The sequence below is a fragment of the Coregonus lavaretus genome (genome assembly GCF_964263955.1).
Source record: "Coregonus lavaretus genome assembly, contig: HAP1_SCAFFOLD_2692, whole genome shotgun sequence".
In the NCBI taxonomy this organism is placed as follows: domain Eukaryota; kingdom Metazoa; phylum Chordata; class Actinopteri; order Salmoniformes; family Salmonidae; genus Coregonus; species Coregonus lavaretus.
The window spans coordinates 47,579-72,952 of NW_028158620.1; the positions used below are offsets into that span (position 1 = coordinate 47,579).

General features: G+C 46.5%; 1 protein-coding gene across 1 annotated transcript in view; it reads right to left on the reverse strand.

The window, feature by feature from the left end:
• The window catches only part of LOC311123755 (leucine-rich repeat-containing protein 24-like), a gene marked incomplete at both ends in the record, with an annotated part of 32,095 nt that extends 10,428 nt beyond the window's left edge, over nt 1-21,667 (reverse strand). The window contains 7 exons of the mRNA XM_084197993.1: nt 49-307; nt 4,384-4,866; nt 5,176-5,361; nt 16,596-16,753; nt 17,289-17,457; nt 21,076-21,354; nt 21,530-21,667. Coding sequence (XP_084054119.1) covers nt 49-307; nt 4,384-4,866; nt 5,176-5,361; nt 16,596-16,753; nt 17,289-17,457; nt 21,076-21,354; nt 21,530-21,667 — 1,672 coding nt within the window. The remainder of the gene's footprint in view (nt 1-48; nt 308-4,383; nt 4,867-5,175; nt 5,362-16,595; nt 16,754-17,288; nt 17,458-21,075; nt 21,355-21,529) is intronic.
• Between the last annotated feature and the right edge of the window lie 3,707 nt (nt 21,668-25,374).

A 25,374-nucleotide genomic window follows, 5' to 3' on the forward strand; every position in this document is an offset into this window, starting at 1 on the left:
ACAGTCATTTATTGGATTTTATTTTGCAGAATGTAAGAGGTTCTTTACCTTCCAAACCTTCCTGTAGTACCAGCACCCCCTGCTGATTGGCTAGGACTCCTGTATGCTGATTGGCCAGGCTAGCTGCATGCTGATTGGCCAGGAGTCCAGCGTGTGTTGGCAGGGCGGGGCCGGAGCGGGAGCAGTTGAGGACGTACATCTCGTGTCCGGCGTCGTCACAGTACTCTTCCAGCTGAGAGGATGTGGTGGGACCGTCTGAGTAGTTATTAACGTGCAGGATCCTCTCTTCCTTACTGCTGTCGTCTGGCTGATAATACAACAACACAACATATTAACACATTAGCACGACACATATTAACACAACGCACATTAACAAAACACACATTAACACATTAACACAACACACATTAACACACCAAACATTACCACGACACATATTAACACAACACATATTAACACAACACATTTTAACACAACACACATTAACACATTTGTTAGAGCCGATTTGGGCATATTTTGTATAAAAGACTGAACATACTGAGCTCCATGTACATTTGTGTAAATATATTAAATATTAATGTATATGATGAAATATTAGGTACGTACCTTTATGATTTATTTACCGGATTGAGATATATTCATTTGTTATTAGTGTAACTCAGTTTTTGGCCCCCCCTCTCGCCCATTCATTGTACTGTGTTAATTGTGTTAGTATAAAGGCAGGAAGTTGGGCCTTCGGGGGGAGGAGTCCTTGCTAGATGCGGGAGCGGTATAGTTTTTTGACCATATAGACATATAGACATACAGAAATACAGACAGACAGGTCATATTATATTATGTATTTGCATTTCAAGTAATCTCTGCTTTAAGTTGATTGGAGAATACCTTTTTGTTAGATAAGAAGAATAAACATTTTTGTTGCACTATATCCCTGGATCTCATTGAATGTTTGGCCGTTTGGAAACGTTGAGTGTGGACTGTATGCGTCCGAAACAACCCCGCTTCAGGCTAGGGCAGTGGCTATGGTAAAGAGGAAAGGAAGCCACTACACATTAACACAACACATATTAACACATTCACACAACACACATTAATACAACACATATTAACACATTACCACAACACATATTCATACATTAACACAACACATATTAACACATTAACACAACACAAAAACACAACACATATTAACACATTAACACGACACATATTAACACATTAACACATTAACACAACACACATTCATACATTAAGTAGTACATACTGAAGGGTGTATTGAATAGTATCCAGCTAGTAGTACATACTGAAGGGTGTATTGAATAGTATCCAGCTAATAGTACATACTGAAGGGTGTATTGAGTAGTATCCAGCTAGTAGTACATACTGAAGGGTGTATTGAGTAGTATCCAGCTATTAGTACATACTGAAGGGTGTATTGAGTAGTATCCAGCTAGTAGTACATACTGAAGGGTGTATTGAGCAGTATCCAGCTAGTAGTACATACTGAAGGGTGTATTGAGTAGTATCCAGCTAGTAGTACATACTGAAGGGTGTATTGAGCAGTATCCAGCTAGTAGTACATACTGAAGGGTGTATTGAATAGTATCCAGCTAGTAGTACATACTGAAGGGTGTATTGAGCAGTATCCAGCTAGTAGTACATACTGAAGGGTGTATTGAGTAGTATCCAGCTAGTAGTACATACTGAAGGGTGTATTGAATAGTATCCAGCTAGTAGTACATACTGAAGGGTGTATTGAGCAGTATCCAGCTAGTAGTACATACTGAAGGGTGTATTGAGTAGTATCCAGCTAGTAGTACATACTGAAGGGTGTATTGAGCAGTATCCAGCTAGTAGTACATACTGAAGGGTGTATTGAGCAGTATCTAGCTAGTAGTACATACTGAAGGGTGTATTGAATAGTATCCAGCTAGTAGTACATACTGAAGGGTGTATTGAGCAGTATCCAGCTAGTAGTACATACTGAAGGGTGTATTGAATAGTATCCAGCTAGTAGTACATACTGAAGGGTGTATTGAATAGTATCCAGCTTAGTAGTACATACTGAAGGGTGTATTGAGTAGTATCCAGCTAGTAGTACATACTGAAGGGTGTATTGAGCAGTATCCAGCTAGTAGTACATACTGAAGGGTGTATTGAGCAGTATCCAGCTAGTAGTACATACTGAAGGGTGTATTGAATAGTATCCAGCTAGTAGTACATACTGAAGGGTGTATTGAATAGTATCCAGCTAGTAGTACATACTGAAGGGTGTATTGAGTAGTATCCAGCTAGTAGTACATACTGAAGGGTGTATTGAGTAGTATCCAGCTAGTAGTACATACTGAAGGGTGTATTGAGTAGTATCCAGCTAGTAGTACATACTGAAGGGTTTATTGAGCAGTATCCAGCTAGTAGTACATACTGAAGGGTGTATTGAGTAGTATCCAGCTATTAGTACATACTGAAGGGTGTATTGAGTAGTATCCAGCTAGTAGTACATACTGAAGGGTGTATTGAATAGTATCCAGCTAGTAGTACATACTGAAGGGTGTATTGAGCAGTATCCAGCTAGTAGTACATACTGAAGGGTGTATTGAGTAGTATCCAGCTAGTAGTACATACTGAAGGGTGTATTGAATAGTATCCAGCTAGTAGTACATACTGAAGGGTGTATTGAGCAGTATCCAGCTAGTAGTACATACTGAAGGGTGTATTGAGTAGTATCCAGCTAGTAGTACATACTGAAGGGTGTATTGAATAGTATCCAGCTAGTAGTACATACTGAAGGGTGTATTGAGCAGTATCCAGCTAGTAGTACATACTGAAGGGTGTATTGAGTAGTATCCAGCTAGTAGTACATACTGAAGGGTGTATTGAGCAGTATCCAGCTAGTAGTACATACTGAAGGGTGTATTGAGCAGTATCTAGCTAGTAGTACATACTGAAGGGTGTATTGAATAGTATCCAGCTAGTAGTACATACTGAAGGGTGTATTGAGCAGTATCCAGCTAGTAGTACATACTGAAGGGTGTATTGAATAGTATCCAGCTAGTAGTACATACTGAAGGGTGTATTGAATAGTATCCAGCTTAGTAGTACATACTGAAGGGTGTATTGAGTAGTATCCAGCTAGTAGTACATACTGAAGGGTGTATTGAGCAGTATCCAGCTAGTAGTACATACTGAAGGGTGTATTGGGCAGTATCCAGCTAGTAGTACATACTGAAGGGTGTATTGAATAGTATCCAGCTAGTAGTACATACTGAAGGGTGTATTGAGTAGTATCCAGCTAGTAGTACATACTGAAGGGTGTATTGAGTAGTATACAGCTAGTAGTACATACTGAAGGGTGTATTGAATAGTATCCAGCTAGTAGTACATACTGAAGGGTATATTGAGCAGTATCCAGCTAGTAGTACATACTGAAGGGTGTATTGAATAGTATCCAGCTAGTAGTACATACTGAAGGGTGTATTGAATAGTATCCAGCTAGTAGTACATACTGAAGGGTGTATTGAATAGTATCCAGCTAGTAGTACATACTGAAGGGTGTATTGAGTAGTATCCAGCTAGTAGTACATACTGAAGGGTGTATTGAGTAGTATCCAGCTAGTAGTACATACTGAAGGGTGTATTGAGTAGTATCCAGCTTAGTAGTACATACTGAAGGGTGTATTGAGTAGTATCCAGCTAGTAGTACATACTGAAGGGTGTATTGAGTAGTATCCAGCTAGTAGTACATACTGAAGGGTGTATTGAGCAGTATCCAGCTAGTAGTACATACTGAAGGGTGTATTGAGTAGTATCCAGCTAGTAGTACATACTGAAGGGTGTATTGAATAGTATCCAGCTAGTAGTACATACTGAAGGGTGTATTGAATAGTATCCAGCTTAGTAGTACATACTGAAGGGTGTATTGAGTAGTATCCAGCTAGTAGTACATACTGAAGGGTGTATTGAGCAGTATCCAGCTAGTAGTACATACTGAAGGGTGTATTGAGTAGTATCCAGCTAGTAGTACATACTGAAGGGTGTATTGAGTAGTATACAGCTAGTAGTACATACTGAAGGGTGTATTGAGTAGTATACAGCTAGTAGTACATACTGAAGGGTGTATTGAGTAGTATCCAGCTAGTAGTACATACTGAAGGGTGTATTGAATAGTATCCAGCTAGTAGTACATACTGAAGGGTGTATTGAATAGTATCCAGCTAGTAGTACATACTGAAGGGTGTATTGAGCAGTATCCAGCTAGTAGTACATACTGAAGGGTGTATTGAGCAGTATCCAGCTAGTAGTACATACTGAAGGGTGTATTGAGCAGTATCCAGCTAGTAGTACATACTGAAGGGTGTATTGAGTAGTGAGGTGTGTCCAGACCTGTTTGTGTTGCTGCTGGCGGCTGTAGATCATAATGAGTAGCAGCAGAGCGATCAGAGCCAGCAGAGAGATGCCCACTGCGATGACTGTCTGAGTGGCCGGGCCCAGAGCTGAGAAGTCCATACTCTCCATTTCATACAGGGGCTCCTGGCTGACCCCCACCACCTCCCCCAGATAGAGGGATGACGAGGAGGAAGAGTGTAGCCGAGGCCAGAGTGCGGTTGATGATGTCATGTTGATGGCGAGGTGAAAGGTCATGTGGGCCACGCCCCCAGGGTTCAAGGCCTTGCACTCATAGCGCCCGGCGTGAGCTACCGTCACATTGCTTAGGAACAGCATTCCACTTCCTGTGTCCGGGTCGAAGCTCTCCCTCTCTCCCCCCTCCACTTCCTCCTCTGTCATCCCGCCCACTGACCCCAGCACATCCCTTGCTACCCCTCCTCCTCTTCCTTCTCTCCTCTTCACCCCCTCTCCTCCCCTCTCCTGTCTCCTCATGTCCCCCTCTCCTCCCCTCTCCTGTCTCCTCATGTCCCCCTCTCCTCCCCTCTCCTGTCTCCTCATGTCCCCCCCTCCTCCCCTCTCCTGTCTCCTCATGTCCCCCCCTCCTCCCAGCTCCTGTCTCCTCATGTCCCCCCCTCCTCCCAGCTCCTGTCTCCTCATGTCCCCCCCTCCTCCCCTCTCCTGTCTCCTCATGTCCCCCTCTCCTCCCCTCTCCTGTCTCCTCATGTCCCCCTCTCCTCCCAGCTCCTGTCTCCTCATGTCCCCCTCTCCTCCCAGCTCCTGTCTCCTCATGTCCCCCCCTCCTCCCAGCTCCTGCAGTAGTCCTCTGGGTCCTAGCAGTGCCCTGCCCTGTGAGGTCTTTCTCCAGGTGACCAGGGGCTGCGGGTATCCAGAGGCCTGACAGGTCACCCTGAGACTCTCTCCCAGCTGCACAGTGAGGTGGCTGGGCTCCAGGTGTAACACAGGGGGGATACACACCTGTAGGAACAGACCACCATGGATGACATGTGGAGGAACCTGTACAGGGGTGTGTGTGTGCTGGGACGTGTACAGGTGTGTGTGTACAGGTGTGTGTGTGTGTGTGTACAGGTGTGTGTGTACAGGTGTGTGTGTATAGGTGTGTGTGTCTATAGGTGTGTGTGTGTGTGTGTGTGTGTGTGTGTGTGTGTGTGTGTGTGTGTGTGTGTGTGTGTGTGTGTGTGTGTGTGTGTGTGTGTGTGTGTGTGTGTGTGTGTGTGTGTGTGTGTGTGTGTGTGTGTGTGTGTGTGTGTGTGTGTGTGTATATCAGTGGTGGTCAGTGTGGTTAATGATGAGGGAGGACAAACAAAGCTGACTTCATCCCGGGGCTCCTGGCCAACAAAGCTGACTTCATCCCAGCCTATGCCAACCTCCAGTCCCTCGACTTCCTGGCGCTGACGGAAACATGGATCACCACTGAAAACACTGCTACTCCTACTGCTCTCTCCTCGTCTGACCATGTGTTCTCGCATACCCCGAGAGCATCTGGTCAGAGGGGTGGTGGTACAGGAATCCTCATTTCTCCCAAGTGGACATTCTCAATTTTTCCCCTAACCCATCTGTCTATCTCCTCATTTGAATTCCATGCTGTCACAGTCACTAGCCCATTTAAGCTTAATATCCTTGTCATCTATCAATCAATCAATTTTATTTTATATAGCCCTTCTTACATCAGCTAATATCTCGAAGTGCTGTACAGAAACCCAGCCTAAAACCCCAAACAGCTAGTAATGCAGGTGTAGAAGCACGGTGGCTAGGAAAAACTCCCTAGAAAGGCGAAAACCTAGGAAGAAACCTAGAGAGGAACCAGGCTATGAGGGGTGGCCAGTCCTCTTCTGGCTGTGCCGGGTGGAGATTATAACAGAACCATGCCAAGATGTTCAAAAATGTTCATAAGTGACAAGCATGGTCAAATAATAATCAGGAATAAATCTCAGTTGGCTTTTCATAGCCGATCATTAAGAGTTGAAAACAGCAGGTCTGGGACAGGTAGGGGTTCCATAACCGCAGGCAGAACAGTTTAAACTGGAATAGCAGCAAGGCCAGGCGGACTGGGGACAGCAAGGAGTCACCACGGCCGGTAGTCCCGACGTATGGTCCTAGGGCTCAGGTCTCTCAGTTGGCTTTTCATAGCCGATCATTAAGAGTTGAAAACAGCAGGTCTGGGACAGGTAGGGGTTTCGTAGCCGCAGGCAGAACAGTTGAAACTGGAATAGCAGCAAGGCCAGGCGGACTGGGGACAGCAAGGTGTCATCATGCCCGGTAGTCCTGACGTATGGTCCTAGGGCTCAGGTTCTCAGAGAGAAAGAGAGAACGAGAGAATTAGAGAGAGCATACTTAAATTCACACAGGACACTGGATAAGACAGGAGAAGTACTCCAGGTATAACCAACTAACCCCAGCCCCCCGACACATAAACTACTGCAGCATAAATACTGGAGGCTGAGACAGGAGCGGTCCGGAGACACTGTGGCCCCATCCGAAGAAACCCCCGGACAGGGCCAAACAGGAAGGATATAACCCCACCCACTCCGCCAAAGCACAGCCCCCGCACCACTAGAGGGATATCCCCAACCACCAACTTACAATCCTGAGACAAGGCCGAGTATAGCCCACAGAGGTCTCCACCACAGCACAAACCAAGGGGGGGGCGCCAACCCAGACAGGAAGATCATGTCAGTAACTCAACCCACTCAAGTGACGCACCCCTCCCAGGGACGGCATGAAAGAGCACCAGCAAGCCAGTGACTCAGCCCCTGCAACAGGGTTAGAGGCAGAGAACCCCAGTGGAGAGGGGAACCGGCCTGGCAGAGACAGCAAGGGCTGTTCGTTGCTCCAGCCTTTCCGTTCACCTTCACACTCCTGGGCCAGACTACACTCAATCATATGACCTACTGAAGAGATAAGTCTTCAGTAAAGACTTAAAGGTTGAGACCGAGTCTGCGTCTCTCACATGGGTAGGCAGACTGTTCCATAAAAATGGAGATCTATAGGAGAAAGCCCTGCCTCCCGCTGTTTGCTTAGAAATTCTAGGGACAATTAGGAGGCCTGCGTCTTGTGACCGTAGCGTACGTATTGGTATGTACGGCAGGACCAACTCGGAAAGATAGGTAGGAGCAAGCCCATGTAACGCTTTATAGGTTAACAGTAAAACCTTGAAATCAGCCCTTGCCTTAACAGGAAGCCAGTGTAGGGAAGCTAGCACTGGAGTAATATGATCAAATTTCTTGGTTCTAGTCAGGATTCTAGCAGCCGTATTTAGCACTAACTGAAGTTTATTTAGTGCTTTATCCGGGTAGCCGGAAAATAGAGCATTGCAGTAGTCTAACCTAGAAGTAACAAATGCATGGATTAATTTTTCTGCATCATTTTTGGACAGAAAATTTCTGATTTTTGCAATGTTACGTAGATGGAAAAAAGCTGTCCTTGAAACAGTCTTGATATGTTCGTCAAAAGAGAGATCAGGGTCAAGAGTAATGCCTAGGTCCTTCACAGTTTTATTTGAGACGACTTTACAACCATCAAGATGAATTGTCAGATTTAACAGAAGATCTCTTTGTTTCTTGGGACCTAGAACAAGCATCTCTGTTTTGTCCGAGTTTAAAAGTAAAAAGTTTTCAGCCATCCACTTCCTTATGTCTGAAACACAGGCTTCTAGCGAGGGCAATTTTGGGGCTTCACCATGCTTCATTGAAATGTACAGCTGTGTGTCATCCGCATAGCAGTGAAAGTTAACATTACGTTTTCGAATAACATCCCCAAGAGGTAAAATATATAGTGAAAACAATAGTGGTCCTAAAACGGAACCTTGAGGAACACCGAAATGTACAGTTGATTTGTCGGAGGACAGACCATTCACAGAAACAAACTGATATATTTCCGACAGGTAGGATCTAAACCAGGCCAGAACTTGTCCGTGTAGACCAATTTGGGTTTCCAGTCTCTCCAAAAGAATGTGGTGATCGATGGTGTCAAAGGCAGCACTAAGGTCTAGTAGCACGAGGACAGATGCAGAGCCTCGGTCTGACGCCATTAAAAGGTCATTTACCACCTTCACAAGTGCAGTCTCAGTGCTATGATGGGGTCTAAAACCAGACTGAAGCATTTCGTATACATTGTTTGTCTTCAGAAAGGCAGTGAGTTGCTGCGCAACAGCTTTTTCTAAAATTTTTGAGAGGAATGGAAGATTCGATATAGGCCGATAGTTTTTTATATTTTCCGGGTCAAGGTTTGGCTTTTTCAAGAGAGGCTTTATCACTGCCACTTTTAGTGAGTTTGGTACACATCCGGTGGATAGAGAGCTGTTTATTATGTTCAACATAGGAGGGCCAAGCACAGGAAGCAGCTCCTTCAGCAGTTTAGTAGGAATAGGATCCAGTATGCAGCTTGAAGGTTTAGAGGCCATGATTATTTTCATCATTGTGTCAAGAGATATAGTACTAAAACACTTAAGTGTCTCTCCCGATCCCAGGCCCTCGCAGAGCTGTGCAGATCCAGGACAGCTAAGCCCTGGAGGAATACGCAGATTCAAAGAGGAGTCCGTAATTTGCTTTCTAATGGTCATGATCTTTTCCTCAAAGAAGTTCATGAATTTATCACTGCTGAAGTGAAAGCCACCCTCTCTTGGGGAATGTTGCTTTTTAGTTAGCTTTGCAACAGTATCAAAAATAAATTTTGGATTGTTCTTATTTTCCTCGATTAAGTTGGAAAAGTAGGATGATCGAGCAGCAGTGAGGGCTCTTCGGTACTGCACGGTACTGTCTTTCCAAGCTAGTCGGAAGACTTCCAGTTTGGTGTGGCGCCATTTCCGTTCCAATTTCCTGGAAGCTTGCTTCAAAGCTCGGGTATTTTCTGTATACCAGGGAGCTAGTTTCTTATGACAAATGTTTTTCGTTTTTAGGGGTGCAACTGCATCTAGGGTATTGCGCAAGGTTAAATTGAGTTCCTCAGTTAAGTGGTTAACTGATTTTTGTCCTCTGACGTCCTTGGGTAGGCAGAAGGAGTCTGGAAGGGCATCAATGAATTTTTGTGTTGTCTGAGAATTTATAGCACGACTTTTGATGCTCCTTGGTTGGGGTCTGAGCAGATTATTTGTTGCGATTGCAAACGTAATAAAATGATGGTCCGATAGTCCAGGATTTTGTGGAAAAACATTAAGATCTACAACATTTATTCCATGGGACAAAACTAGGTCCAGAGTATGACTGTGGCAGTGAGTAGGTCCAGAGACATGTTGGACAAAACCCACTGAGTCGATAATGGCTCCGAAAGACTTTTGGAGTGGGTCTGTGGACTTCTCCATGTGAATATTAAAATCACCAAAAATTAGAATATGATCTGCTATGACTACAAGGTCTGATAGGAATTCAGGAAACTCAGAGAGGAACGCTGTATATGGCCCAGGAGGCCTGTAAACAGTAGCTATAAAAAGTGATTGAGTAGGCTGCATAGATTTCATGACTAGAAGCTCAAAAGATGAAAACGCCATTTTTTTTTTTGTAAATTGAAATTTGCTATCGTAAATGTTAGCAACACCTCCGCCTTTGCGGGATGCACGGGGAATATGGTCACTAGTGTAACCAGGAGGTGAGGCCTCATTTAACACAGCAAATTCATCAGGCTTAAGCCATGTTTCAGTCAGGCCAATCACATCAAGATTATGATCAGTGATTAGTTCATTGACTATGACTGCCTTTGAAGTGAGGGATCTAACATTAAGTAACCCTATTTTGAGATGTGAGGTATCACGATCTCTTTCAATAATGGCAGGAATGGAGGAGGTCTTTATCCTAATAAGATTGCTAGGGTGAACACCGCCATGTTTAGTTTTGCCCAACCTAGGTCGAGGCACAGACACAGTCTCAATGGGTATGGCTGAGCTGACTACACTGACTGTGCTATTGGCAGACTCCACTAAGCTGGCAGGTTGGCTAACAGCCTGCTGCCTGGCCTGCACCCTATTTCACTGTGGGGCTAGAGGAGTTAGAGCCCTATCTATGTTGGTAGATAAGAGGAGAGCACCCCTCCAGCTAGGATGGAGTCCGTCACTCCTCAGCAGGTCAGGCTTGGTCCTGTTTGTGGGTGAGTCCCAGAAAGAGGGCCAATTATCCACAAATGTTATCTTTTGGGAGGGGCAGAAAACAGTTTTCAACCAGCGATTAAGTGCTGAGACTCTGCTGTAGAGCTCGTCACTTCCCCTAACTGGGAGGGGGCCAGAGACAATTACTCGATGCCGACACATCTTTCTAGCTGATTTACACGCTGAAGCTATGTTGCACTTGGTGACCTCTGACTGTTTCATCCTAACATCGTTGGTGCCGACGTGGATAACAATATCTCTATACTCTCTACACTCGCCAGTTTTAGCTTTAGCCAGCACCATCTTTAGATTAGCCTTAACGTCGGTAGCCCTGCCCCCTGGTAAACAGTGTATGATCGCTGGGTGATTCGTTTTAAGTCTAATACTGCGGGTAATGGAGTCGCCAATGACTAGGGTTTTCAATTTGTCAGAGCTAATGGTGGGAGCCTTCGGAGTCTCAGACCCCGTAACGGGAGGAGTAGAGACTAGAGAAGACTCAGACTCAGACTCCGAATCGCTACATAATGGGGAAAACCGGTTGAAGGTTTCTGTCGGCTGAATGAGCGACACCGGTTGAGCATTCCAACAGTATTTCCCTCCAGAAGCCATGAGAAAGTTGTCCGGCTGCAGGGACTGTGCGGGGGGATTTATACTAACGTTACTGTCTGTACTTACTGGTGGCACAGACGCTGTTTCTTCCTTTCCTACACTGATATTACCCTTGCCTAACGATTGCGTCTGAAGCTGGGCTTGTAGCACAGCTATTCTCGCCGTAAGGCGAGAATTCTCCTGTATATTATGAGTACAGCGACTGCAATTAGAAGACATCATGTTAATGTTACTACTTAGCTTCGGCTGTTGAAGATGTTGATGAACCATGTCCAGATAAAGCGTCCGGAGTGAAAAAGTTGAATAAGGGAAAAAAGTTGCGATGGAAAAAAGGAAAATAACGTAAAATTGGCAGCTAAAACGCACAGGAAAATGACTCTTCTGTCTCGGGATAAACGTCCGGGGTGAAAAAGTTTAACGAAAAAAGATGAGTGAGGACAAAACTAAAAAGTTGGTAAATTTGTTGAACACAGAGATTGATTAAACGTTTATTAAAAGTAAAACGTGAATAGTTTGGCAGGTAGCCAAGTAGCAACAAACAGCACAGCAGCACGGAGACAATGCGGAAGCGAGACGGAAGTCACGTGTTGCTACCAGGTAGGGGTAAAAGAGACTAGCCAATCAGGTTCCCTTGGAGAGTTAATCAATGAGCTTGACGCCTTGATAAGTTCCTTCCCTGAGGATGGCTCACCCCTCACAGTTTTGGGGGATTTCAACCTCCCTATGTCCACATTTGACTCATTTCTCTCTGCCTCCTTCTTTCCACTCCTCTCCTCTTTTGACCTCACCCTCTCACCGTCCCCCCCTACTCACAAGGCAGGCAATACGCTTGACCTCATCTTCACTAGATGCTGCTCCTCTACTAATCTCACTGCAACTCCCCTCCATGTCTCCGACCACTACTTTGTTTCCTTTTCCCTCTCGCTCTCCTCCCACACTACTCACTCTGCCCCTACACAGATGGTAATGCGCCGCCGCAACCTTCGCTCTCTCTCTCCCACTACTCTCTCCTCTTCCATCCTATCATCTCTTCCCTCTGCTCAATCCTTCTCCCTCCAATCTCCTGATTCTGCCTCCTCAACCCTCCTCTCCTCCCTTTCTGCATCCTTTGACTCTCTGTGTCCCCTATCCTCCCGGCCGGCTCGGTCCTCCCCTCCAGCTCCGTGGCTTGATGACTCATTGCGAGCTCACAGAACAGAGCTCCGCGCAGCGGAGCGGAAATGGAAGAAAACTAAACTCCCTGCCGACCTGGCATCTTTTCACTCCCTCCTCTCTACATTTTCTTCATCTGTTTCTGCTGCTAAAGCCACCTTCTACCACTCTAAATTCCAAGCATCTGCCTCTAACCCTAGGAAGCTCTTTGCCACATTTTCCTCCCTCCTGAATCCTCCTCCCCCCCCCCCCCCCCCCTCCTCTCTCTCTGTGGATGACTTCGTCAACCACTTTGAAAAGAAGGTTGACGACATCCGATCCTCGTTTGTTAAGTCTAATGACACTGCTGGTCCTGCTCACACTGCCCTACCCTATGCTTTGACTTCTTTCTCCCCTCTCTCTCCAGATAAAATCCTGCGACTTGTGACTGCAGGCCGCCCAACAACCTGCCCGCTTGACCCCATCCCCTCCTCCCTTCTCCAGACCATCTCCGGTGACCTTCTCCCCTACCTCACCTCGCTGATCAACTCATCCTTGACCGCTGGCCATGTCCCTTCCGTCTTCAAGAGAGCGAGAGTTGCTCCCCTTCTCAAAAAACCAACACTCGACCCCACTGATGTCAACAACTACAGACCAGTATCCCTTCTTTCTTTTCTTTCCAAAACTATTGAGCGTGCCGTCTTTAGCCAACTCTCTTGCTATCTCTCTCAGAATGACCTTCTTGATCCAAACCAATCAGGTTTCAGGACTGGTCATTCAACTGAGACTGCTCTTCTCTGTGTCACGGAAACTCTCCGCACTGCTAAAGCTAACTCTCTCTCCTCTGCTCTTGTCCTTCTAGACCTGTCTGCTGCCTTTGATACTGTGAACCATCAGATCCTCCTCTCCACCCTCTCCGAGCTGGGCATCTCCGGCGCGGCTCACTCCTGGATTGCGTCCTACCTGACCGGTCGCTCCTACCAAGTGGCGTGGCGAGAAGCTGTCTCCGCACCACGTGCTCTCACCACTGGTGTCCCCCAAGGCTCAGTTCTAGGCCCTCTCCTTTTCTCCCTATACACCAAGTCACTTGGCTCTGTCATATCCTCACATGGTCTCTCCTATCATTGCTACGCTGACGATACACAACTAATCTTCTCCTTTCCCCCTTCTGATAACCAGGTGGCGAATCGCATCTCTGCATGTCTGGCAGACATATCAGTATGGATGACGGATCACCACCTCAAGCTGAACCCTGGCAAGACGGAGCTGCTCTTCCTCCCGGGGAAGGACTGCCCGTTCCATGATCTCGCCATCACGGTTGACAACTCCGCTGTGTCCTCCTCCCAGAGTGCGAAGAGCCTAGGCGTGACCCTGGACAACACCCTGTCGTTCTCCGCCAACATCAAGGCAGTGACCCGCTCCTGCAGGTTCATGCTCTACAACATTCGGAGAGTACGACCCTGCCTTACACAGGAAGCGGCACAGGTCCTGGTCCAGGCGCTTGTCATCTCCCGTCTGGACTACTGCAACTCGCTGTTGGCTGGCCTCCCTGCCTGTGCCATTAAACCCCTACAACTCATCCAGAATGCCGCAGCCCGTCTGGTGTTCAACCTTCCCAAGTTCTCTCACGTCACCCCCCTCCTCCGCACACTCCACTGGCTTCCAGTTGAAGCTCGCATCCGCTACAAGACCATGGTGCTTGCTTATGGAGCAGTGAGGGGAACGGCACCTCTGTACCTTCAGGCTCTGATCAGTCCCTACACCCAAACGAGAGTATTGCGCTCATCCACCTCTGGCCTGCTGGCTCCCCTTCCTCTGCGGAAGCATAGTTCCCGCTCAGCCCAGTCAAAACTGTTCGCTGCTCTGGCACCCCAATGGTGGAACAAGCTCCCTCACGACGCCAGGACAGCGGAGTCACTCACCACCTTCCGGAGACATTTGAAACCCCACCTCTTTAAGGAATACCTGGGATAGGATAAAGGAATCCTTCTACCCCCCCCCCCCCAATTGTAAAGTGGTTATCCCACTGGCTATAGGGTGAACGCACCAATTTGTGAGTCGCTCTGGCTAAGAGCGTCTGCTAAATGACGTTAATGTGCCCTTGAGCAAGGCACTTAACCCTAATTGCTCCTGTAAGTCGCTCTGGATAAGAGCGTCTGCTAAATGACTAAAATGTAAAAAAATGTAAATGTAAAAAACGTTTTCATGACCTTATTTCTATTAGAGCATATTGGATGTCTGTCATTCATATTCCACCCAGTTCAATGTAACATGGATAGGTTTAGGCTACTACATGATACTCTAATCTTCCCTGTACCCATCATGAGGCTGCTACAACCTGTGAATGAAAGTTTACAATGACACATTCAATACTGCCTTTCACACTCTCGCCTGCATCTAGCTGATCTAGGGTGTAATCATTAGTCCAACATTTGCAAACGAGTTTCTTTGGACAAATTCAGATATTATTATCCCGTTTCGTTCCGTTTGCTTCCGTTTAAGAAACATTTTTCAACAGAATCGGCGGAATGAATACACCCCTGATCACATGCAAACAGTTCACTTTCATAGCAGCCACACTTTGCTCTGTGTATGAATAATTCCTTCTCACATCGATCTAAACTCTCTCCTCCTCTCAGCTGGGCCTCCCCTACTGTACCTCCTTGCCCGTCCAAATAAAATATTGATAATTTATTGGACCGAGATGCGCACCGACAGAAAGACACATCAATCTCAGTTAAAGCATCCGAGCGGAACAGCACCTCTCTGTCTCAGTATGTGTAGACCATGTGTCTGATGCTGTCTGGACAGTGGAACAGCACCTCTCTGTCTCAGTATGTGTAGACCATGTGTCTGATGCTGTCTGGACAGTGGAACAGCACCTCTCTGTCTCAGTATGTGTAGACCATGTATCTGATGCTGTCTGGACAGTGGAACAGCACCTCTCTGTCTCAGTATGTGTAGACCATGTATCTGATGCTGTCTGGACAGTGGAACAGCACCTCTCTGTCTCAGTATGTGTAGACCATGTATCTGATGCTGTCTGGACAGTGGAACAGCACCTCTCTGTCTCAGTATGTGTAGACCATGTATCTGATGCTGTCTGGACAGTGGAACAGCACCTCTCTGTCTCAGTATGTGTAGACCATGTATCCGATGCTGTCTGGACAGTGGAACAGCACCTCTCTGTCTCAGTATGTGTAGACCATGTATCTGATGCTGTCTGGACAGTGGAACAGCACCTCTCTGTCTCAGTATGTGTAGACCATGTATCTGATGCTGTCTGGACAGTGGAACAGCACCTCTCTGTCTCAGTATGTGTAGACCATGTGTCTGATGCTGTCTGGACCAAAATATCATGTCAGTTCGTGCTGCAAGAGCTCTGATGGGTTGGAGGATGTCCTCCGGAAGTTGTCATAGTTACCGTGTAAGTCAATGGAATGGGGTGAGAACCATGAGCCTCCTAGGTTTTGTATTGAAGTCAATGTACCCAGAGGAGGATGGAAGCTAGCTGTCCTCCGGCTACACCATGGTGCTACCCTACAGAGTGCTGTTGAGGCTACTGTACACCTTCATTGCAAAACAATGTGTTTTAATCAATGATTTGGTGCCGTGAATATATTTAGTATAGTTTTATATAAAAAGGATACCTTTGTTAATGTTTCACTATTTCAATTTTTATGACATTCACTGAGGATGGTCCTCCCCTTCCTCCTCTGAGGATGGTCCTCCCCTTCCTCCTCTGGGGAGCCTCCACTGGTGTACAGGTGTGTGTGTGTACAGGTGTGTGTGTGTACAGGTGTGTGTGTGTACAGGTGTGTGTGTACAGGTGTGTGTGTGTACAGGTGTGTGTGTGTATGTGTGTGTGTGTACAGGTGTGTGTGTGTATGTGTGTGTGTGTACAGGTGTGTGTGTGTACAGGTGTGTGTGTGTATGTGTGTGTGTGTGTACAGGTGTGAGTGTGTACAGGTGTGTGTGTGTACAGGTGTGTGTGTGTACAGGTGTGTGTGTGTACAGGTGTGTGTGTGTATGTGTGTGTGTGTGTACAGGTGTGTGTGTGTATGTGTGTGTGTGTACAGGTGTGTGTGTGTACAGGTGTGTGTGTGTATGTGTGTGTGTGTACAGGTGTGAGTGTGTACAGGTGTGTGTGTGTACAGGTGTGTGTGTGTACAGGTGTGTGTGTGTGTACAGGTGTGTGTGTGTGTGTATGGTGTGTGTGTGTACAGGTGTGTGTGTGTACAGGTGTGTGTGTGTATGTGTGTGTGTGTACAGGTGTGTGTGTGTACAGGTGTGTGTGTGTACAGGTGTGTGTGTGTACAGGTGTGTGTGTGTACAGGTGTGTGTGTGTACAGGTGTGTGTGTGTATGGTACGGACCAGGCTGTTAACTGCTACCTCCATCAGACTGAGGTATGCCAGGCGGGGGGGTTCGGCACACAGCAGACGACGCTCGGACCAACTCAGAAACCTCTGACCCTCAGCATCAATCCACGACCGCAGCCAGTGGAGCGCACAGTCACACCGCCACGGGTTCTCTGTAGGGGTGGGGGGGGGGTTTCAGTCCCATCTGTTTTGTCATTAGTGAAATCGTCAGTGTGCTGCTAACAGCCTTCGCTTCCTTCACTGTCCCTGTCCCCTTATTGGGATCCAACTAGTGGTCCTCTGATCACTAACACAGCTGGGATCCAACTAGTGGTCTTCTGATCACTAACACACCTGGGATCCAACCAGTAGTCCTCTGATCACTAACACAGCTGGGATCCAACTAGTGGTCTTCTGATCACTAACACACCTGGGATCCAACCAGTAGTCCTCTGATCACTAACACACCTGGGATCCAACTAGTGGTCCTCTGATCACAAACACACCTGGGATCCAACTAGTGGTCCTCTGATCACTAACACACCTGGGATCCAACTAGTGGTCCTCTGATCACAAACACACGTGACCACCCTCCTGGACAACGTACCAACCACTTGTGCTATAGAAAAGGATCCGATTGGATAGCACCACTGGCAACATTTTACAAGCTAGCTACAGAGGGAGCTTAGGGCATGCCCTTCCCCGTACCTGTGACTCGGAGGACCTGCAGGCTAATGAGGGGCTGTAGGGAGGCTGGTCCCAGGGTGTGGATCTGGTTCCTGCTGAGGTCCAGGAGAGCCAGAGAGGAGAGTCCGGCCAGAGCCTGGTCACCCAGCACCTCTATGCTGTTCTCCTGGAGGTGTAGTTCCTGTAGACTCTGTGAGGTGGTTAGAGGTTAGAGGTCAGGGATCATGTGTAGGCTCTGTGGGGGGGTTAGAGGTTAGAGGTCAGGGATCATGTGTAGGCTCTGTGGGGGGGTTAGAGGTTAGAGGTCAGGGATCATGTGTAGGCTCTGTGGGGGGGTTAGAGGTCAGGGATCATGTGTAGGCTCTGTGGGGGGGTTAGAGGTTAGAGGTCAGGGATCATGTGTAGGCTCTGTGGGGGGGTTAGAGGTTAGAGGTCAGGGATCATGTGTAGGCTCTGTGGGGGGGTTAGAGGTTAGAGGTCAGGGATCATGTGTAGGCTCTGTGGGGGGGGTTAGAGGTTAGAGGTCAGGGATCATGTGTAGGCTCTGTGGGGGGGTTAGAGGTTAGAGGTCAGGGATCATGTGTAGGCTCTGTGGGGGGGGGTTAGAGGTTAGAGGTCAGGGATCATGTGTAGGCTCTGTGGGGGGGTTAGAGGTTAGAGGTCAGGGATCATGTGTAGGCTCTGTGGGGGGGTTAGAGGTTAGAGGTCAGGGATCATGTGTAGGCTCTGTGGGGGGGTTAGAGGTCAGGGATCATGTGTAGGCTCTGTGGGGGGGTTAAAGGTTTGAGGTCAGGGATCATGTGTAGGCTCTGTGGGGGGGTTAGAGTTTAGAGGTTAGAGATTAGAGGTTAGACGTAGACTCTGTGACTCATCTATTGGTCTGTACCATGTCCAATATCCCCCTCCCTCATCTGTTGGTCTGGACCATGTCCAACATCCCCCTCCCTCATCTGTTGGTCTGGACAATGCAAATAGTCCGGGTAGGCATTTGATTAGCTGTTCAGGAGTCTTATTGCTTGGGATTAGAAGCTGTTAAGAAGCCTTTTGGACCTAGACTTGGCGCTCCGGTACCGCTTGCCGTGCGGTAGCAGAGAGAACAGTCTGTGACTAGGGTGGCTGGAGTATTTGGCAATTTGTAGGGCCTTCCTCTGACACCGCCTATAATAGAGGTCCTAGATGGCAGGAAGCTTGGCCCCAGTGATGTACTGGGCCATACGCACTACCATCTGTAGTGCCTTGCGGTCGGAGGCCGAGCAGTTGCCATACCAGGCTGTGGTGCAACCAGTCAGGATGCTCTCGATGGTGCAGCTGTAGAACCTTTTGAGGATCTGGGGACACATGTCAAATCTTTTCAGTCTCCTGAGGGGGAATAGGTTTTGGCGTGCCCTCTTCACGACTGTCTTGGTGTGTTTGGACCATGATAGTTTGTTGGTGATGTGGACACCGAGGAACTTGAAGCTCTCAACCTGTTCCACTACAGCCCCGTCGATGAGAATGGGGGTGTGCTCAGTCCTCATTTTCCTGTAGTCCACAATCATCTCCTTTGTCTTGGTCACGTTGAGGGAGAGGTTGTTATCCTGGCACCACACGGACAGTTCTCTAACCTCCTCCCTATAGGCTGTTCCATCATTGTCGGTGATCAGGCCTACCACTGTTGTGTCGTCGGCAAACTTAATGATAGTGTTGGAGTCGTGCCTGGCCATGCAGTCGTGGGTGAACAGGGAGTACAGGAGGGGACTGAGCACGCACCCCTGAGGGGTCCCCGTGTTGAGGATCAGCGTGGCAGATGTGTTGTTACCTACCCTTACCACCTGGGGGCGGCCTATCAGGAAGTCCAGGATCCAGTTGCAGAGGGAGGTGTTAAGTCCCAGGGTCCTTAGCTTAGTGATGAGCTTTGAGGGCACTATGGTGTTGAACACTGAGCTGTAGTCAATGAATAGCATTCTCATGTAGGTGTTCCTTTTGTCCAGGTGGGAAAGGGCAGTGTGGAGTGCAATAGAGATTGCATCATCTGTGGATCTGATGGGGCCGTATGCAAATTGGAGTGGGTCTAGGGTTTCTGGGATAATGGTGTTGATGTGAGCCATGACCAGCCTTTCAAAGCACTTCATGGCTACAAACGTCAGTGCTACGGGTCGGTAGTCATTTAGGCAGGTTATCTTAGTGTCCTTGGGCACGAGGACTATGGTGGTCTGCTTGAAACATATTGGTATTACAGACTCAGTCAGGGACATATTAAAAATGACAGTGAAGACACTTGCCAGTTGGTCAGCGCATGCTCGGAATACACGTCCTGCTAATCCGTCTGGCCCTGCGGCCTTGTGAATGTTGACCTGTTTAAAGGTCTTACTCACATCGGCTACGGAGAGCGTGATCACACAGTCATCCGGAACTGCTGATGCTCTCATGCATGCCTCAGTGTTGCTTGCCTCGAAGCGAGCATAGAAGTAATTTAGCTCGTCTGGTAGTCTCGTGTCACTGGGCAGCTCGCGGCTGTGCTTCCATTTGTAGTCTGTAATAGTTTTCAAGCCCTGCCACATCCGACGAGCGTCAGAGCCGGTGTAGTAGGATTCAATCTTAGTTCTGTATTGACTCTTTGCCTGTTTGATGGTTTGTATGATGGAATAACGGTATGTCTTAAAAGCATCCGGGTTAGAGTCCCGCTCCTTGAAAGCGGCAGCTCTACCCTTTAGCTCAGTGCGGATGTTTCCTGTAATCCATGGCTTCTGGTTGGGGTATATACATATGGTCACTGTGGGGACGACGTCATCGATGCACTTATTGATGAAGCCAGTGACTGATGTGGTGTACTCCTCAATGCCATTGTAAGAATCCCGGAACATATTCCAGTCTGTGCTAGCAAAACAGTCCTGTAGCTTAGCATCTGCGTCATCTGACCACTTCTGTATTGACCGAGTCACTGGTACTTCCTGCTTTAGTTTTTTGCTTATAAGCAGGAATCAGGATGATAGAATTATGGTCAGATATGCAGTCTGCCAAATGGATGGCGAGGGAGAGCTTTGTACGTGTCTCTGTGTGTGGAGTAAAGGTGGTCTAGAGATTTTTTTCCTCTGGTTGCACATTTAACATGCTGGTAGAAATTAGGTAAAACTGATTTAAGTTTCCCTGCATTAAAGTCCCCGGCCACTAGGAGCACCGCCTCTGGATGAGCAAGTTCTAAGCTAACTTATGGAATTGTTTTAAGATGGTCATACCAAGGATAATTTAGCTATTTGATTTAGATATCTCTAGCATAAACTGACGGATTTTATAATATGATATTTTGATGGGGATTTCTTTATTATGTTAATTAAATTTCCACAGGAGCGCGACCATTGTAGGCCAAGGGTTAAGGGTCAAGGGTAGTGTTTCTTACTGATCTGCAGACCTATACAGGTCATGGCTGTGTAGGGTTCAGGGGTTATAGGCCAAGGGTTAAGGGCCAAGGGTAGTGTTTCTTACTGATCTGCAGACCTATACAGGTCATGGCTGTGTAGGGTTCAGGGGTTATAGGCCAAGGGTTAAGGGCCAAGGGTAGTGTTTCTTACTTACTGATCTGCAGACCTATACAGGTCATGGCTGTGTAGGGTTCAGGGGTTATAGGTCAAGGGTTAAGGGCCAAGGGTAGTGTTTCTTACTGATCTGCAGACCTATACAGGTCATGGCTGTGTAGGGTTCAGGGGTTATAGGCCAAGGGTTAAGGGCCAAGGGTAGTGTTTCTTACTGATCTGCAGACCTATACAGGTCATGACTGTGTAGGGTTCAGGGGTTATAGGCCAAGGGTCAAGGGTCAAGGTTTGAGACTGACCTGCAGCCCAGTAAAGGTGTGATCATGCAGCCGTGTGATCTGATTGGCTGCCAGGTAGAGGATACGGAGGTGGTCCAGGCCGGTGAAGGTGTCGGGGGTGAGCAGGTGGATGAGGTTCCCGTTGAGGGCTAACTCTAGCAGGGGGCCCTGAGCCAGGAAAGCCCCTGGCTCCAAGGCTGAGATGCTGTTGTTCTGGAGGTAGAGGTAGAGCAGCCGGCCCAGACCTGACAGGTCCAAACCACGGATGTGGACTAAAGCATTATCCTGCAGGAAGATTGTCTGGGAGGAGCAGAGGGACAGGCTGACATTATTACAGACTCTGAGTCACATTGCTACACTGAGGAGAGCTAAGCTGCTATAGCCTACCAGTCTACCAAGTCATTAAATAAGCAACCTCAGTGTTGATGGGTTAGTCTGAGTAAAGACATGAACCTGTGTATTATATTATATTGACCTGTGTGGTGTCAGGCACGCCCTGAGGGATCTCTCTGAGTCCCAGAGATCCACACTCTACAGTCAGGCTGTAGCAGCGACACCCGGATGGACAGGAAACACAGGACAGGGGGAGGAGGAGCAGGGTCAGCCTGGAGAACTGAGGGAGAAGCATCACACTGAGAGGAGAGGAGGAGGAGAGGAGGAGGAAGAGAGGAGGAGGAAGAGAGGAGGAGGAAGAGAGGAGGAGGAAGAAAGGAGGAGGATGAGAGGAGGAGGAAGAGAGGAGGAGGAAGAGAGGAGGAGGAAGAGAGGAGGAGGAAGAGAGGAGGAGAGAGTAAAGAAGAATAGAAATTAACATTAGCATAAATACAGTCCCCAGAGTCCAAACCAACATTGGTTCTAGTGATGCTAACAGCACAGTGATGGTTAACATTGGTTCTAGTGATGCTAACAGCACAGTGATGGTTAACATTGGTTCTAGTGATGCTAACAGCACAGTGATGGTTAACATTGGTTCTAGTGATGCTAACAGCACAGTGATAGATAACATTGTTTCTAGTGATGCGGTATAAAGACTGCTCCTCTCCTCTCCTCTCCTCTCCTCTCCTCTCCTCTCCTCTCCTCTCCTCTCCCTCTCCTCTCCTCTCCTCTCCTCTCCTCTCCTCTCCTCTCCTCTCCTCTCCTCTCTCCTCTCCTCAGTAGAACCAGGAGGTATATAGACTGCTCCTCTCCTCTCCTCTCCTCTCCTCTCCTCTCCTCTCCTCTCCTCTCCTCTCCCCTCCTCTTCTTGAGGGACCAGAATAATCTGGATGTAAATGTTGTCAATAAAAGGTTAGGCTGTGTGTTGTAACTGGTGATGTCACTGGGCTGGCGGATGGAGGCCATCTTGTTCATTCCCCGCCCTGTAATCTGTAATCCCGTGGTAAACATGTTATAATCCTGACAGTCAGATGCTGGAGAGATAATCTGCTCTACACGGACAGACACAGTTTACCCTGGCACCCTGACATGATACAGCTGGGAATCAGCGAGAGAGAGAGAGAGAGTTACCGCCATGTCAGTATAAAACACCTCTAACCCACTGTTTAACTGTGCTGTTTAACTGTGCTGTTTAACTGTGCTGTTTAACTCTGCTGTTTAACTGTGCTGTTTAACTGTGCTGTTTAACTGTGCTGTTTAACTGTGCTGTTTAACTGTGCTGTTTAACTGTGCTGTTTAACTGTACTGTTTAACTGTGCTGTTTAACTGTGCTGTTTAACTGTGCTGTTTAACTGTGCTGTTTAACTGTGCTGTTTAACTGTACTGTTTAACTGTGCTGTTTAACTGTGCTGTTTAACTGTGCTGTTTAACTGTGCTGTTTAACTGTGCTGTTTAACTGTACTGTTTAACTGTGCTGTTTAACTGTGCTGTTTAACTGTGCTGTTTAACTGTGCTGTTTAACTGTACTGTTTAACTGTGCTGTTTAACTGTGCTGTTTAACTGTGCTGTTTAACTGTGCTGTTTAACTGTGCTGTTTAACTATACTGTCTCTACTGTTAAACTCTACTGTTTAACTCTACTTTACACTTTAGGTCAAAAAAATATATATAACAAAAAAGATTTGATAAAATATTGAAATTGTCTTTATTACTATAGCCCATAGAAATGCATTGAGTAACACATTCATAAATGGTAAAAAAGACAGTAAAAAAATAAATCATGAGCAATAAGGTTTTGAAGTGTCTGTCCAATATCTAGGAGATATAAGTAAGCTCAGGAAATATTTTAGTTTTTTTGGACACATATTTAACCCCTTATTTTTTGTTGGCACAAAACGTTTTAGACGATTTCTGGGACGTCTCATGATCTGACAGCTGTAGCTCGACCACCTTCCACCGCCGGCCAACATAAACCCAAATCAAACATAAAAAGTGTTTCTTTACGCGCGTGAACGACCATTGTACACGCTGGAATTAGAATACATGGTATTACACATGCGCTTGAAATTAGAAAGCAACTCAATTTTTCTCACATCTACGTCGAAGCAAAAAGGGTCCATATCAGGGGATATCTTGACACGTTTTTGATATACAGACCAGTTCCAATGCGTATTTGGAGTTTTGTGAATATGCACCATATCCCGACATTCTGAATCCAGATGTGTCTTTTAGACATATTGAGATTACTCTGAGTATGACACATGGACATTTCCTATGGCCGGATATGGACTCATTCAATATCCTGAGATATGTGACATCCTATTTTCTCTCTTCATGTTGACTGACTGTACACGTCGCATATCTGTGTTTTCTCAGCACATTCAAAATATGAAGCTATATTGATTCCTGAGATGCTTCTCTTGGCTGAGGTCCATATCCGGATCTTGATATGCTTTTTGATATGCTGAAAATCAGGACAATTTCTGATGCATTTCTGAGTTTTCAGCACATGCACAATAATTGGACAAATATGAAATCCATATTTCTTATTTTCACAAATCATTTTTGGATTCCCTCCGGATATCATACCTGGTATGGCCGTATATTGACTCATTAGATATCCTGAGATAAACCCAAGTGGAGATCTTATACTGACAGTAGTCCTACATAGTTATTTTCTCATCACATACAATGCATTTGCTCTTGACTGAGGTCCATATCAGCATCTTGATATGCTTTTTGATATGCTAAATAAGGACAATTTCTGATACTTATTTCAGTTTTGAGGACATGTTCAATAATTTGAATCCATATAATTATTTCAGACACTAGCTAAACGTTTTGTACTCTGTAACTGGTAGCCTAGCAACAACCATCACCTCCTTTCTGCTGTGGAGTTCCAACTGTCATTTTTTTATTTGGGCGCCACAAATGAGTTTGTAAACGGTGTGTGGTCGAACTGACAACTGCAGAAACAAAGAAGTGAGAAGCTGTTCAGAAAATACCTCAAATAAGTTAACGCTAAAGTGAGTAGCTAGTTTGAGATGTTTAATTGATCTAAGTAACTAGAATCAAGAACGTTAGCTAATTTGGCCAGCCAGTAGGGTAAAAGCTAACTGGTAGCCTAGCTAGCTAACAAATAACAACATTTCCTTCCATTCAGGGATTTTTTTTTACCCCCTATCAAGCCTCAAGGTGAGAGCTAATGTTTTAAAACGTTTGGGCACATTTTGTATTACTGGTTAATATAAGATGGCCAGCTAGCTAGCTAACTAACTTAGCTAGCTACACTACATGACCGTCGAACATCTCATTTCAAAATCATGGGCATTAATATGGAGTTGGTCCCCCCTTTGCCGCTATAACAGCCTCCACTCTTCTGGGAAGGCTTTCCACTAGATGTTGGAACATTGGAGCACTGATGTTGGGCGATTAGGCCTGGCTCGCAGTCGGCGTTCCAATTCATTCCAAAGGTTTTTGATGGGGTTGAGGTCAGGGCTCTGTGCAGGCCAGTCAAGTTCTTCCACACCGATCTCGACAAACCATTTCTGTATGGACCTCGCTTTGTGCACGTAGGCATCATGCTGAAACAGGAAAAGGCCTTCCCCAAACTGTTGCCACAAAGTTGGAAACACAGAATAGTCTAGAATGTCATTGTATAATGTAGCGTTGGAACGCATACATTTATTGTTTAACTCTACTGTCTCTACTGTTTAGCGCTACTGGCTAATGCCACCATTTAACGCTATCGTTTAACTTTACCATTTAACTCTACTGTCTCCTACTGTTTAATTCTACTGTTTAACTCTACTGTTTAACTCTACAGTCTCTACTGTTTAATTCTACTGTTTAACTCTACTGTTTAATTCTACAGTTTAACTATTCTAGTAGAAAGAGGAGGAAGGGAAGTGCTACTAAGGTACACAGTAGTAGATGTTGGTAGACA